Source organism: Thamnophis elegans, chromosome 1, assembly GCF_009769535.1.
Source record: "Thamnophis elegans isolate rThaEle1 chromosome 1, rThaEle1.pri, whole genome shotgun sequence".
NCBI classification, from domain to species: domain Eukaryota; kingdom Metazoa; phylum Chordata; class Lepidosauria; order Squamata; family Colubridae; genus Thamnophis; species Thamnophis elegans.
In genome coordinates, this window is record NC_045541.1 from 116,050,014 (window position 1) to 116,066,626 (window position 16,613).

At 37.6% G+C, this 16,613-nt stretch overlaps 1 protein-coding gene across 2 annotated transcripts in view; it reads left to right on the plus strand.

The window, feature by feature from the left end:
• VPS39 (VPS39 subunit of HOPS complex) overlaps positions 1-14,609 on the plus strand; it is a 29,888-nt gene extending 15,279 nt beyond the window's left edge. The window contains exons 14-25 of one of the 2 annotated variants that reach the window (XM_032229113.1): positions 771-912; positions 1,571-1,657; positions 2,896-2,969; positions 4,022-4,120; positions 4,363-4,480; positions 4,776-4,904; positions 5,623-5,725; positions 7,094-7,139; positions 8,163-8,312; positions 9,276-9,410; positions 9,554-9,645; positions 11,040-14,609. In XM_032229113.1, the coding sequence (XP_032085004.1) occupies positions 771-912; positions 1,571-1,657; positions 2,896-2,969; positions 4,022-4,120; positions 4,363-4,480; positions 4,776-4,904; positions 5,623-5,725; positions 7,094-7,139; positions 8,163-8,312; positions 9,276-9,410; positions 9,554-9,645; positions 11,040-11,115 (1,251 nt within the window). In that variant the 3' untranslated portion in view covers positions 11,116-14,609. The remainder of the gene's footprint in view (positions 1-770; positions 913-1,570; positions 1,658-2,895; positions 2,970-4,021; positions 4,121-4,362; positions 4,481-4,775; positions 4,905-5,622; positions 5,726-7,093; positions 7,140-8,162; positions 8,313-9,275; positions 9,411-9,553; positions 9,646-11,039) is intronic. The other variant, XM_032229123.1, reaches the window with a different exon arrangement.
• Positions 14,610-16,613: the final 2,004 nt, after the last annotated feature.

The window sequence follows — 16,613 nt, forward strand, 5'->3', positions numbered from 1 at the left end:
TCAAGTCCTGAAACTCATTTTTTTTTTGCTAAGGACTGAAGAAAACTCTTCTGTAGCTTTAAAACCTGTCAATGCAAAAGTTCCTTATAGCTGAAAAGCAGTTAACAAACAATTTCCAAAAGTGATTAAAAAGGAAGTATTCCTGTTCTTAAAGGGGTTGACTATTGGTTGAGCAAGATACCTATTTCCTCTTCTCCAGAGTTCCAGTTCTCCTAGAGACTGCTGTCTTGCAGCCTTTTCAGAGGAAACATCTCTACAGAGCACTTATGGATGATCTCATGTCTTCTCCTTGTCTGGAGAGTAATTACAAAGAGCCAATCTATTACTTTTAGCAGAGGAGTCTTCAGTTTGTCATTTTTCCCTTGGAAGTCCTCATTAGCTTCAGTTGTGAAGTCAAGAGGATTTGCTGAGGAGCATGTTATGAGTCCCTAGGGAGTGAGCGGCATACAAATTCTATTAAAGTTTCAAAGTTTCAAGTCTTTATATTGCAACTGCCTTCATTCCTAGTAAAAATAACTATATATGCCTTACAACATTTACTGTTCAACAGGGAAAAGGATATTGTAGGTTTGTGATAGTATCTTAAGGTTATTATTGAACTGGCATACACTGGAATTTTTATAAAGGGAGAAGGGTAGATTGCCATCCCATTTCTATTAATAACAATTTCATTACTTGCAAAATAGTTTCACTACCTCATTTCCTTGATTCACGTTTCATTTTGTGATATGAATTTGTTTCCAATTCCATTAAATTTCTTTTTATTACAGACAAATGTAGCCTTAGTGGCACCATTATTGAGACTGGAGAACAATCATTGCCATATTGAGGAAAGTGAGCATGTGCTCAAGAAAGCTCATAAATACAGTGAATTAATCATACTATATGAAAAGAAAGGTCTCCACGAAAAGGGTAAGGAAAGAAGGAACCAAAGGGGTTTCCACATCTCTTTAAGCTATTCATTTTTGGTAGTATAATGTATGAGCAAATTTTGCATAGAGTAAACTAGCAAGTGAGATCAGTATTTTTTTGATGGGGAAGGAAATTAAAGATTGCAGTGTGATGTTCATACCGGGCTACATAGTTTATAGTACAGTATTGTCAGATTTGTAACCAGAGTGAATAGCAATAGCGATAGCACTTTGATTTATATACCTCTTTACAGTCCTCTCTAAGCCCGCTCTAAGCAGTTTACAGTGTCAGCATATTGCCCCCAACAATCTGGGTCCTCATTTTACCCACCTCGGAAGGATGGAAGGCTGAGTCAACCTTGAGCCTGGTGGGATTTGAACTGCCAAATTGCAGGCAGCCGGCAGTCAACAGAAGTAGCCCTCAGTACTGCACTCTAACCACTGTGCCACTGAAACTAACATCTGGCATGCATATTTATGGTCAGACATTATAAATGGCCCTCAAAGCAGCTATGTTGAGCCTGGAAAAGGATTCCACACTATAATGCTTTGAACAGCAAGTTTGGAAAGATACTTCACAGAATAGTCCTCCAAATAGTTTTGCACAATCCTACTGTTTAACTTAAAAGATAATGAAATAGAGTTTTATTTTGCTGAAGCCTTGCAGGTGCTAGTGGATCAGTCCAAGAAAGCTAATTCTCCTTTGAAGGGTCATGAAAGAACTGTTCAGTATTTACAACATTTGGGTGAGTGAAGTTGATTTACTTTCTTTGTATTTGGTGTTGTGGTATATTGTATTATTTCACATATCAAGAAAAATGGTTAATGGTTATCACAAAAGTAAGCAATTTAATGATTGGATTTATTTCCATCATAACAATATTTAAGTTCACATTATAAAATGAGAAATTAGACAGATAATGTTTACATGAAAGTCGGTGAATAGCATTTTTTTCTCAGCACAAGAGAACATTTTCCTAAAAAATGTCCACCAAGCACCAACCATCAAACTCAGAAACACCAAGGACCCCACAAAAGTATGTCTGGCAGGAGTTTTTATAGCATCTTTATTTTATTTTATTTTATTGCATTTATATGCCGCCCTATTCCCGGAGGGACTCAGGGCGGCTCACAAACCAAAGGTAGGGGATACAAACAAGAGGGAAAACAATAAACAAGCAGCTACTGAAAGAATCAGCAGCTCTCCAGAATGCTGGATGATAATTATGGTATGTGTAGCAGTAAGAAAGCTGTGACCTAAAAATCAGGAGGGGAGCATTTAGAACTTCCTTGGATCAGAGTTGGAAGACTGGTGGGACAGAGAGTCTTCTGGCAGCCGGCCCACAACCATAGCGTATCCCAGAGTGGCCACTATCAGAAGACTCAGCAGCGGATCTCCAGAGTTTGGAAGCCAGTTATGCTTGGAGTGCCACAGCGGCAGTGGTGGCGCTGCCCTGGCGCTACAGGGAGACCTGGGCCGGGGCATAGTGATGCTGGGAGGCACACAAGCTGGGGCAGAACAGGCACTCGAGCAACCTCCCTTTCCAACCGGGCAGAGCGCCACGTGGCTTACCACCTTTGGGATATTACTGGGTCAGTGAGTGGCATTCTGCCCGGCTGGAAAGGGGGGTTGCTGGGCAGCTGCTTGTGAGAGCAGCCGCCTGGCAACCCCCCGCTCCAGCTGGGCACAGCGCCACTCACCAACCTAGCGGTATCCCAAAGGCGGCAAGCAATCTGAGTGCATTGGCCCCACCCTCCTTCCCAGCTTCTGCAGCTTGGTGCCTTCGGGATATCACTAAGTTGGTGTGTGGCGCTCTGCCTAGCTGGAGGTGGATTGTCCAGGGGGCTTATTTTTGGGGGCCGACTTATATTTTTGCCCAGTCGAAAAATGTGGCAAGGCCTTAGTTTCAGGACAGGTCGTATTTTCGGGGAAACACGGTACCTTTATAGTTCTTTAATTTGACATCTTTGTTTTATACTGTAGGAACAGAGAACTTGAATTTAATATTTTCCTATTCAGTTTGGGTACTTAGGGATTTTCCTGAAGATGGATTAAAAGTAAGTACACTTGGATACATTTAAAAACAGAGAGGCGGAACGGTTCTCTTCACTGACCATTATGATAGCAAAGTAAATAGTCTTAGGCAGGTTGCTGCCAGTTTGATTAATATTCCTAAAGCTATTAAATAGGTTAAGGATTACTTTTAATTATTGTGACTATATACTCCACATGGGGACTATTTTGAATAACAATTTATCCTCGAAAATAAATTATAAGCTATATTGTAATCCATCCAAAAAGAATGAAGCATGTGTTTGGTAGGCAGTACAATTTCAACTATGTAGCATATCATTGTCTGACCTCATTCGGAATATTTACAGAGTTAATCTCAGGTTTTAACATATCTTGCTTTTCTACATATGACACTAAGTTTGGATTACAATATTGACAATACAAGAAACTAAACATTGTATAAAAAGTCTCAAGACTTTTTTAAGTAGAGAATATAGGGACAAGATGGATTTTGCTTGAAACAAATGCTTTATGCTCCAATATGCTAATTTTCCATTCCTTTTTATTAAAACTCTTTATTAAAGCAATTTGGGCAAAGAGCTTGACAGAGCTAAAAACGTGATGGTGGGTATACTGTTACCTTCAGGCTCTATATTAAGGTCCTAAGATGATAAAAGTTCATCAGCTCCATAATAGCAAATCATAAGAAATATAAAGAGAAAGGTGGATTGATAGGAAAGATATTGATTAGTCTTTGAGGAGGTTAAAGAAAAGTTAATTATAGATATTTGATCAGAGAGTATTGTATATTTCTTTTATTTGTTACTACTTCTGTTTCTAGGAGCTCAAGGTGCCTTTAATAACATTCCCACCTTCCTGTTTTTGCCTAACTCAATAGTCCCATGGGGCAGGTTGAATTGAAAGATAGTGACCACCCCAGAATCACCCAATGAATGGGTGAGCTAATGTAGCATCCCAAGTCTTATCCCAGTATGGTAGCCCTTATATATAATACAGTGGTCTTTATTTGATCTTTAATAAAATCAGAGTAAATATGCAAATATCAGCTTTGGAAATTCAACCATTTGTTTGGCAGATATTTACAGAAGATCTTCCTGAAGTAGAATCCCTGCCACGAAAAAAGATTCTGAACTTCTTGTTAGAGAATTTTAAAAACCTCGCCATTCCTTACTTGGTAAGAACTAAAATTGTAATAATCTACTTTTTAAAAATCTAATACTTTATTTCTCATATTATTTACAAAAGAAGTAATTTTAGCCATCTTTTTTTTAAAAAAAATTAAAATTAGTTCTAATAGTTAAATAAGGTGATACATAGTCATTTTGAATCCCTGATGATCACATTTTGAAATATTACAAAATTCTAGCGATACATAGCATTAACTCTTATATTCGGTATATGTACATATATTTTCAGGAGCATGTAATTGATATCTGGAATGAGATTGGTTCGGAGTTTCACAATTGTCTGATTCAGCTCTACTGTGAGAAAGTACAAGGCCTAATGAAGGAATATCTCACTTCTTTCCCTCCAGGTATTTTTACCCGTGATTTATATTATTATGCATAACCAGAAGCAAAAGTAGAGTTGGGATTGTTGCAGAGGGGAGCCCCTGTGATTCTGGAGTATATGGGTAGCGCTGTTTGTTTGCTCACTTAAGTAAGAGAACATTTTTAGAAGATCTACAGAAACATTAACTTTATATTGATCATTTCCAGTCAAGGAAGAAAAAATGCTTATGTGCATTTTTAGTAGAATATTACAGAGAGCCAAACATAAAGAACAGCAGTAAGACATATTTAGTCACATATGAAATTCTTTTCTGACAGATGAAACACCAGTGCCAGCTGGAGAGGAAGAGGGGGAACTTGGAGAGTACCGAAAAAAGCTTCTTTCCTTCCTTGAGAGTTCCAATTATTACAATGCTGAGCAACTCATCAGTGACTTTCCCTTTGATGGTAAGAATAAACAGTAACCCATGCTGTGCAACATTTACAGTATTTCAGGGATATTTTTCTTTTAGTATTTAACTAAGGATTCCCACTAGTATCAGCCTATTATTTAAGGCTTTAGTCTGCAGATTGACAACAAAAAGCCCCTGCAATCTTTGATTAAGAACCATATATGAAAAATGGCTCTATGGGGAATCACATTGGAGTTCAGTAGAATAAACTAATGAATTTGTGTGTTGGAAATAACTTCTAAAATAGTTAAAAGCATAGAATTGTCTGTCTAACTAGGTAGTTAGGTATCATTTCTTTTATATTTTTAAATTCATATTAGCCACCCAGATTTAGATTTGTGAAATGGGCAGCCATATAAATTGATTTAAATAAATAAGGAAAATCCAACTAGACATGTCTGCAAAAATAATTAACAGTTTTCTGATCTATGATTGTAATTAAAGATTTTGATTTAGTCAGTAGGCATTCCTGAATTTATATAAGCCTAGAAAAAGACAGGGTGGTTTTTAAAAATTTGAAAAGTGATGCCTTGCATAATCTCTCTTTTGAATGATTTGCTTCTTTGCAGGCCCATAATTTAAACAGCAATGTATATTTTATTCCAACCTCCTCCATTGGTTCATTCCTTCTTTTTCACTACTATACATATTCTTATAGACTGCTTTATACATTTTATTGCCACTGAGTGCTGTTTTTCTCCTCCTGCCCTCAGGTCTCCTAGAAGAACGTGCACTGCTCTTGGGACGCATGGGAAATCACGAGCAAGCTCTATTTATATATGTTCACATCCTAAAGGACACCAAGATAGCTGAAAAGTATGAGCATGCTTTGTAATATTTGAAACCTATAACCATTAACTTATTGGCAACTGTTATTAGACCATCTTGTTTTCAACGACATAGCTTCTCTATTTTGTTGTTGATACAAAACTAATTTTAAAGTTTATGTAACCACAATGCATCATGATAGTTTCAGTGTCACTGTAATGAACTAGAATGTTTTTGTAATCTTGGCAGTTCACTCCAACACAGTATGCAATTTGCATATAGTTTCAAAGAAGAATAGCTGACCTATATGGTTTTGCTTGACACAGATTTGAAGGGAATTCCAAGAAATATAGGCAGATTCAAGTTAAAATCTGACATCATTGCCCAAAATTTCTGAAGTCTTTAAAGAGAGTTGTGTGAAATGTCTATAACAGTGATGGCGAACCTATGGCACGCGCCCTGTTAGCTGGCCAGCGCGCATGAGCGCGTTGGCCAACTGACTTCACCCTTTTTTAAAGCCATTTTTCGCTCTTCCCAGGCTCCAGAGGCTTCATAGGAGCCTGGGAAGGATGAAAAGAGCCTCCCCCGACCCTCCCAGAGGCTTTCCGGAGGCTTCATGAGCTTCCCTGAAGCCTCCGGAGCGCAAAAAACTGGCCCTATGGGCAAACCAGAAATTCAGGAACAGACTTCTCACAGGGTCATTTTGACTGCTCCGGAGGCTTCAGGGAAGCCTCCTGAAAGTCCCTGAAGCCTTCGGAGCGCTCAAAACGATCCTCCGAGCAAACCGTAAGTGACTTCCGGTTTTCTCGGAGGGTCATTTTGACTGCTTCGGAGGCTTCAGGGAAGCCTCCTGAAGGTCCCTGAAGCCTCCGGGAGGCTTCTGGGAGGGGGCAGGGGAGGCTGTTTTCGCCCTCCCCAGGCTCCTATAAAGCCTCTGGAGCCTGGGGAGGGCGAAAAAGCCATGAAAAAAATGGGTCGTGCCTGTAGTGCACGCATGCGCACTGAAGGATCGCGCATTGCATTATGGGTGCGGCACGCTCGCACACGACCCCCCTGTGCTCCCCCCACTTATGGCACGCGAGCCAAAAAAAGGTTTGCCATCGCTGGTCTATAACATTTAAGAGATTTTGAACTTGTTTCTTTTGCAGTCATGTTGGGACTTATAAGTAGGACTTCAATAAAATACATTCAGCAGAATTTACCAATTCTCTAATTTTATAAAATTAAATATTCTCCAATAACTCTTGTTATTTTTTCAGAGTAATTAGACCTATCCAGTGTTTTTGCCAAATAAGAAATCTGTTTGAATATCTGTAGCATTTGCTATTAACTGCTATTAAAATTCAAAATATGTAGTTTATAATATGCTAGGCTTCTGTTCAGGTTTTGCTCTGAATTTCTTCTTGTTGTTTTCAGTTACTGTCACAAACACTATGACCGAAACAAAGATGGCAGTAAAGATGTGAGTAACTTGTTTTTCAACATTTTAAAATTAATGCCCTGTGTTTATTAAACAGATATCTGATCTTTACTACATAATTAAATGCAGATAGTAGATACAGTAAGTGCTATGAAAAATAATAAATAGGCAGCATGAGGATGTGGAGGAAGTCAAAATGTAAATGAATCTTTAAGCCATTGTCCTTCCTACAGTACTAATTACCGACTACTTCTCCACTTGCTATTGATCTATTGACATGTGATTTTGTTGGAATAAATTTGCAGATTGAGACTAAACTCACATTTGAAAAGACATTATGCAATAATTAGATAAAAATAGTGAAATAGAGGAATGCTTAATTTCATTTGGCAAATCAAAGCATATAATTTTGCATTAGATTAAAAAGTTTCTTAAATGCTATAAAGAACATAATAATGGATTGTTATTATTTGTTAGCTGCTTTTTTATATTGGTATTTAAAGTTCTAATATAGAAGCCAGTGTAGTTTATAAGATCAGTGTTCCATTATCCCAAGCTATCTCTGTAAGTTCCTACCAACCATGTTCTGCATTAACATTCTTCATAAATAGTTCCATGTAGAATGTTAGGGCAGAGTCATTTTTCTCTTCCATTCTGTTCTGGCAGAAATATCTCAGTTTACTTAATGAAACCATTGGTTTTACACACTTTAAGCAAAGAGTGCTTATGGCTATATGGAACCAGTTAGCATCCATTTTACAGCCCCCAAAGTGGTGGCTGAAAGTGTAAAACTTTTTTTTTCATCCTGGCAATTTGTGATAGATATATTTAATTGTTTTCAATGTTCATATACCAGCAGCAGTACACAAGGATAGTTTACCTGCTGTTACCTAAATTCATATTTTCACCCCATTCTCTGTAACTCAGTTGTTTTATACAATTGTATAGAATTGTAGCTAGAATAGGTTTCTCTCTGTTGGAGAGGGACGTACTTAAAGCAAGTTATTTTGGAGGGTTTATTTTTTAAAAAAACCCACACACAATGGTTTGTTCTGTATGAAACAGGTATACTTGTCTCTGCTCCGAATGTATCTTTCACCACCTAGTGTTCATTGCTTGGGACCAATCAAGATGGAACTCTTAGAGCCACAAGCGAATCTTCAAGCTGCATTGCAGGTTTTGGAACTTCATCACAGCAAATTGGACACTACTAAAGTAAGATTTTCTTAATTTTGCTTTTTTTAGACAGGAAACATTTTAGATTGTAGTGCTGGATAAAAAGAATGCTGTTCTAATTGAAATGCTTACTCTCCATCTACAAGCACTCTCAAAAAGAGAGTGAAGGAGTTTATGAAACATAGTAACATTTGTTCTATTATCACCAATTTATGAACATATGACTGGAGATGTCTCCTATATTTATGAGCATGCTTAGTATTAGTATAAAATAAAATGGACAACCATTTAAATATGAGCCAGCAGTGTGCAGCAGCTGCCAAAAAAGCCAACACAGTTCTAGGCTGCATAAACAGAGGAATAGAATAAAGATCACGTGAAGTGTTAATACCACTTTATAATGCCTTGGTAAGGCCACACTTGGAATACTGCATTCAGTTTTGGTCACCACGATGTAGAAAAGATGTGGAGACTCTAGAAAGAGTGCAGAGAAGAGCAACAAAGATGATTAGGGGACTGGAGACTAAAACATATAAAGAACGGTTGCAGGAACTGGGTATGTCTAGTTTAATAGAAAGAAGGACTAGGGGGGACATGAGAGCAGTGTTCCAATATCTCAGGGATTGCCACAAAGAAGAGGGAGTCAAACTATTTTCCAAGGCACCTGAGGGTAGAACAAGAAGCAGTGGGTGGAAGCTAGAACTGCGTAGAAATTTCCTGACAGTTAGAACAATTAATCAGTGGAACAACTTGCCTCCAGACGTTGTGAATGCCCCAACACTCGAAGTCTTTAAGAAGATGTTGGATAGCCATTTGTCTGAAACGGTATAGGGTTTCCTGCCTAGGAAGGGGGTTGAACTAGAAGACCTCCAAGGTCCCTTCCAACTCTGCTATTAAATTATTGCAAGTTAGACAATTGGAACCATATTTTTATTTAGTTGTTTGTTTGTTTGCTTGCTGAGATGATTTTTTTCTTCCATTATCATTTGATTGTATTACTAGGCAATAAATCTCCTTCCAGCCAATACTCAAATTAGTGAGATACGAATATTCTTGGAAAAAGTCCTTGAAGAAAATGCCCAAAAGAAGCGATTCAATCAGATACTTAAAAAGCTTCTCCATGCTGAATTCTTGCGAGTATGTGTCAGATTTTTTTTTCTTATCAATGAATGTTATTTCAGAGATCCCCATACACCCATACTAGTTAAAAGACCACATTTGGTTTTTAAATGCTTTTGAAGGAATTATTCTTTTCTAAAGTTATTCTTATTTTGCGAAAGGTACAGGAAGAACGGATTTTACATCAGCAGGTGAAATGCATAATCACAGAAGAAAAAGTTTGTGGTGTGTGTAAAAAGAAGATTGGAAATAGGTATGTAAAATTATTATTAGGAAACTAGAAGAAATTGCTGCCCAATTTGTTTTTGCAGATTTTCCAGTTCTGACAGTATAGTCTTGCCTTGGTTGCTTTTACAGAAATGTCTGTAGAGAAATTGGCTTCTTTATATGTAGTTTCATAACTGATCTTATAAAATGGCAGTCTTTCTCACTTGAAAGCGATATAGGATATAAGCCTTTTAAATTTAGTCATATATGAAAGATGCCATTCAAGTAAAGGACTTAATGAACTTTAGATTTTATATCTTTTTTAACTGATGTTGATCCTTTAATTTTGTTTTATTTAAGTGATTCTTTTCAAGGTATTATACTTGCAAATCTTTTTATTTCTTATTTTATATTAGAAATGTGTTTCAAATATGTTCAGATTTACAGCTGAGTCACAATTGGTGCTCATTCCAAGAAAATATATGTAGATTACTGTGTTAACATGTTTTTGAATGAATCAGTTCCTTAATAAGCAGTACAGCTAGTTTACATTCTTTGTTTAGTCCCATATTCTGTTTTGATGTTTTATGGTAAAAACTAAAGGCTCCTTCAGATCAGTGTCAGCTTTTGGTAACTCCTGGACATGTTCAGATAGAAATTTTGTGGCAACATTGCAGAGCTGGTTTGCTGTTGCTTTCTGGGGTGTTTTTTCAACTTCCCAGGCAAGCCTGTAGCGCAAGATTCCCTGGTGGCCTTCCATTGAAATATTAAAAAAGCACAACCTTGATTAGCTTTGAAGACCAGACAGGATCAGCCAGATGCTGCAACCTGTTTAGGCCATTATTATATAACTTAGCGTTTTTACTTTCAAAAAGAAAGTAAAGTCTCACCACCATGTTCCTTATTATTGGGATGTTTATTAAATGGTAGGATTTTTCCTTCCTTGTATTTTATAGACTGCAATTTTCATATTGTGCTCAGTTTTTTAATCTGATTGTTCAGTTAGAAATCACTCTCATGACCTTCTGTCCTGTTACCTTATAAAGTCCTGCTTTACAACATTATAACTTCCCACTTTGTACATAGCTTTATGAAGTAGGCAGTGTTTGTCTGGGATCCAAACTTTCTTTCAAAAAGCTTTGTAATTAAAAAAGTAAAGCTGTTATTTGCAACAAAAGAAGGAAAGCACTATTGTACATAAATTGCATAGTGCTTTATATAAACACAAAGGGACAATGACACTGGAGTAAAGCATTAAAAATTTCATCAAAAAGAGATATTGCAAATATACCTTTGGAAATAATTGATTTATGTAAGAAGTAACTTGTACATGTATAAAAATAGCAAAACAAATTAGTGCCGTTTTATAAGGAGCACCAGAAATAATTAGCATAAGATACTATGTTTAAACTGATACACTGTTTTCTTTTCTGCTTATAGTGCCTTTGCCCGGTTTCCTAATGCAGTTGTTGTGCATTATTTCTGCTCCAAAGATGTTGGCTCAATGGATACCTGAAAGCATTGCCACGTATTACATGAACTAGGTGGTCACAATGTTCATATGGAAAGAGAAAGAACATTTGATAAGCAGTTTGATATCTCTAAAGAATCTTCTGAGGCATGTTGCTTGCAAACAGCTTGAGCCCTCCATTGCTTCACTGGATGATTTCTAATTTGCCCAGCGTGGACTGAACAACAACAAAAAACAGGTTTGAACGATAGTTAGATACACTTAGCGGCAGGTTAACCTCATAGTACTTCAGTTTGAGGAAGAATGCAAACTAAATATGTAATAGCTTGCTGTTACACTCCAGATTTATAGGAATTCCTATTAAAAGAAAACTGATGCTGAACATTAATGACAGGAGCAAATAGCCTTTTGGGTACAAGTTATCATTCAGATCCAAGGTGGGGGAAAACTCTTATATTTTATCAGCGTTGTATTAAAATCTACTTTCATCAGCCATTTGGAGGCAGGTACTATCAAAAAGGCTGTACTTTGATTTTCTTTCCTTCTAGTATTGGAAAAAAGTAGGTACTGATAAGAAAACTTTGTATCTGAAGAAATTATCAGCAGTAATAGTTCCAAAGGAACTAATCTCATACAATATGATCAGAATTGCTATTATTAGTTTAATTTTTTGAAAATACAAATGGGCTTACTATTTTGCACTGTGTTTTGTCACTAACATGATAAACATAATAAAAACGGCAACAATTTTTGAAGGAAAACTAGCACTTGCACTTTACAGAAAAGAGAAAAAAAGTGATCTTTTGAGATTTTAAAGAGGGCAGGTTTTCATATTGCTGGAACAGCTGATCTCTATTTAAAAATAACATTGTAGTGAAATATTTAAGCCTTTTGTGCACTTCCCCCTTCACGTAGAGCAGATACTTATTTAATGTCAGTATTTTGAGTTTCTTATACCTGTTCAGATTGGTGCTCTTTGGTTGCTTGATGTACCTAAATAACTTTTTATGTTGGAAGAAACTGCTTACTTTTACATACTGGAATTTAAATCTTTGTTGTGAAGAGGATAAGGATGTGAGTATTCACATAAAAATAAACCCAGGAGCTAAATGAGGAATTACTTCAACTTAGTTTCGTGTTGTTTTATTTTTTTGCATTTTGTAAATTTGATAATGCAATTAAGCCTTATGATCTGAGCTGGCTAAAATGTAAGGATGGCCCAAGAAAAGTTGGTTAAGATTTTCTTTTTATACTATTTGAATTTCAGTTGTAATATGTGCTTGTTATGGTTAGAAATGAACAATGAGAAATTTAGAACAAAGTAATTCTTTTCTTCACATAGAAGAAATACAAAGCTACTGGGTTTGCGCATTTATACTCAAAAACCTTTATAAAGTAGGGCAGATAACTCTCTTCGGAAATTAACAGACAAAGGAAAATTACTGCAAAACAAATTATGAGCTTTGCTGACCATTCTGACACACTTTAAAATGTGTTTGCTGCCAAGAAAATGATGAGCCGCAGAGGCTTCTGGTAAGTATTTTGCTTTTCCTTCACAGCAAAGTTTTATGTGCCTTGGTTCAACTTCCTGTATCCTTGGAGGAAATGTTGCTTGTGTTTTTATTTACCCTGCTGGTAGCCGTGTATAAGAATATGGGGCTCACCAATTGTACAGCAGGTTCCTTTAAAGCAATAAAGTTTGATGTTTTGAGAAATTGTCACTGCGATCTGTTTTTCCCTGTATTTCCTCTTTGAAATCAATGGTGTGTGTAAGTACTGTCCAAGAGTTTAGTGTGAAATAAGTATTGTGCTGATAGTGAACTTCTAAAAAGTTCTGTTCGGGAATGTCTCTCTTAAACTGCTGTAAATTTTATGAAGTTCAGTTTAACTTTATTTGCCTTCATTTATGAAATTCAGTTTAACTTGTAGTTTATAAAGTCTTGTTCAATTTGATCTCAACTCTTGATGGCATCATTGAAATGCCCGGCCTTTTGTTCTCCACAAGAATACAGAAGTGGTTTGCAGTTGTCAACTTGTGGGATGGCTCAGTTTAATTTATAGCCCTGTAAGCTATGGCAAACAGAATATTGTTATACAGATAGACACACATAAAATCTCTCCTTTCCAATTATTAACCAGACCTGATTCTGAACCCTGATAAGGTTAGCTATTTAGTTTTTATTATCTATATTTTTAAGCATGGTTTTATTACCTTTTTAAAAAGATGCTGTTGATCTCAAAAATAAATCCTTAAAAGAAACATTCCCTTTATATTTAATATAGAAGAGGGAGAAAGTAACATTCTAGGCTGCCTATTGATCTAGTGCCATGATGGCGAACCTATAGCACACGTGCCACAGGTGGCACGTGGAACCCTCTCTGTGGGCATGTGAGCCATCGCCCAGCTCAGCTCCACTGCACATGCACATGGCCAGCTGATTTTAGGGTCTTTGCTGTGCATGCGGGAGGCATGAGGGGCACATGCGAATGCACAGGAGTAGGAGGAGCATGGGAGGGGCTGCCCCCCCCTTGCACCCCTTTTTTGGTCATAGGAGGCTTAAGGGAGGCCTTGTAGGCCCAAAATAGGTCATGAGACGGGGTCCCACAGGTGGAGTCCAGGGGTGAGCGTGCATGCGCAGGTTGTCACACAAACATTCGCAGGGGGCGAGGCACATTGCATTATGGGCACATGCATCTTGTGCTTTCAGCACACGAGGACAAAAAGGTCATCCAACACTGATCTAGTGGATCTGGTAATTCAGGGGAAAATGGGCTGACTTCTTCAGGAAAAATACTATGATTTCTGTTTTCATATTCAGAGCATTTAATGTGCATAAATGTAGTAAATATGTCATTTCTGACTGTACTGACCTTGTGTTCTATATCTAATTTTTTTAAAAAAAATGAAGATTGGCTGTGTTTTGAGAGACTGAGCATATGTTGAAAGTAAAATCAATGAGCCATCGTGAAACTACCAGAAAATACAAATCAGACCCTGCCTACACATACCCTGTAATGAAGTGAGCAAGTGGAAACTTTTCTTCACTTGAAAAATGATATCTCGTTTTATTAATCATTTTGATTCAGGATCACTTTATTTTTTTTCCAGTGTTTTTCTGTTTTCCTCTGGACTATGGGAAGCATCTCAGTTTCTACTTACAAATGTATTTTTTTGGAAAAAAAAAACAGCTGATTTATGTTTTTCAATCACCTCCCTAAGCTGACAAAGGGAGTTAATTTTCAGATTTTTATGATTCATTTAGTAACCATTTAAAGTTATGATTGCATTGAAATAGATGACTTAAGACTAGTCCTCTTCAATGGGAATGCATGTGGGCAAAGGATTTAAAATTTATATTAATTATAACTTAAAAGGGTTTTTAAATAAAATGATAAACCATTGGTATTTAACATGTGATAAATTGTCAAAGATGCATGCTAGAAATGTAAAAGGAATTTTCTACCATCTTTGAGGGACTTGTGACAAAGCAAAGATACACTGGGGAAAGGTTCATATTTTAATACAGAAGATTCTTAAAATCAATATTCAAAAGAAAAGAAAAGCAGAGACTTTTCTTCTAGACTTAATGGCCAAAGAACTTGAAAAAAATGGAACTTTGTTGTTACACATGTGGATAGCAGTAAGAATACTTTATGTTTAAAAATGGACAGGTACATTAATGAAGTATGCTGTATATTGTATAATAATATATTTTTGTGGTTTACAAAAACAATGTTAATATGTTCATATCACACATTATTAGAGTCATGCATCGTCCTGTGCCATGGTTTTGTTGTCATTTAGCTTTGATTACCTTGTATGAACTCGATCATTGTGGTTTAAATAATTATAATTTACTGAATTATGGTAACCCAGCCAATTGTATTTTGTTCAATAAACTAGTTAGCAAATTATGATTTAATGTGGTATGTGAGTCCAGGCACTATTACTTACCTGATCTCTAAAATTAATTTAACCTGTTATTTAAATATAGAATTTTACAGGTATCTAGTGAGTTATAAGCAACATTCCATTATTTAAATGTACTTTAGGTTTCAGGTTTCAGGTTTCGTTTTATTTATATGCCGCCCTATTCCCGGCGGGACTCAGGGCGGCGCACAAACCCAACGGGGAAAGGGAAACACAAAAAGTACAAATACAAGCATTTAAAAATAGCCAACAGCCACACAGATCGAGAGGGGAAGGGAACTCATCAACCCCAGGCCTGCCGACACAGCCAGGTTTTAACGGCTTTTCGGAAGGCCTGGAGAGAGGTGAGGGTCCGAATCTCTGCGGGGAGTTCGTTCCAAAGGGCCAGAGCTGCCACAGAGAAGGCCCTCCCCTGGGTTGTAGCCAGATGGCATTAGCTGGTAGACGGAACCCGGAGGAGGCCAACCCTGTGTGATCTGATGGGTCTTTGGGAGGTAATTGGCAGCAGGCGGTCTCTCAAGTACCCAGGTCTAATACCATGAAGGGCTTTATAAGTTACGCCTAGCACCTTGAAGCGTATCCGGAGACCGATCGGTAACCAGTGCAGCTCGCGGAGGATAGGTGTAACGTGGGTGTACCGAGGTGCACCCACAATCGCTCGGGTGGCTGCATTCTGGACGAGCTGAAGTCTCTGAATGCTCTTCAAGGGCTGCCCCATGTAGAGCTCATTGCAGTAGTCCAGTCTTGAGGTCATGAGGGCATGAGTGACTTTTGCAAGTGCCTCCCAGTTCAGGTAGGGATGCAATTGGTGCACCAGGCGAACCTGGGCAAATGCCCCCCTGGTCACAGCCGACAAATGATGTTCTAAGGTCAGCTGTGGATCCAGGAGGACTCCCAAATTGCGAGCCCTGTCTGAGGGGCGTAAAGTTTCACCCCCCAGCCTGAGTGATGGAATAATAACCAAATTTTTGGGAGGGAAATACAACAACCATTATAATTATTGAGGTAGTGATTGCTTAAGGCAAATGTTAATTTTAAGCATAATAGAAGTAGGCCAATATAAGTGAACTTGTATAAATTATTCAATATACTTGCTAAAATTTTCTTCTTCTATTGACTAACTTGGAGGATCCCTCTTGTAATGCATTTGTTATAACTTCAAACTTTATCTAATGTTTGAACTTCTCCAATGAGGTCATTGCTCCCTATAAGATGGGGATTCATCATATTGCACTGACATGGTGCAAGTATTAACATGTACTTCTGTTCCTTTGTCACATGGGAAATTCTTGAGTGAGGTAACCATATTACCATATTTTTCGGAGTATAAGATGCACCGTTTTTCCTCAAAAAAGACGCTGAAATCTGGGTGCGTCTTATACACTGAATACAGCATTTTTTGCCTCCTGAAACCCTGCCCCCTTCTCCAAAATGGCCATGCAGAGCCTCTAGGAAGCTTTTAGAGAGCTTCTGGGGGCTGGAGAGGGCAGAAATGATATTGTCCCTCCTCCAGGAGCACCCTGCAAGCCCCCTAAAGGCTATTCATGCCTTTTGGGGGGGGGGGAATGGATCCGTTTTGGTGAAAAATGAGCCGTTTTTGGGAGGTTTGCAG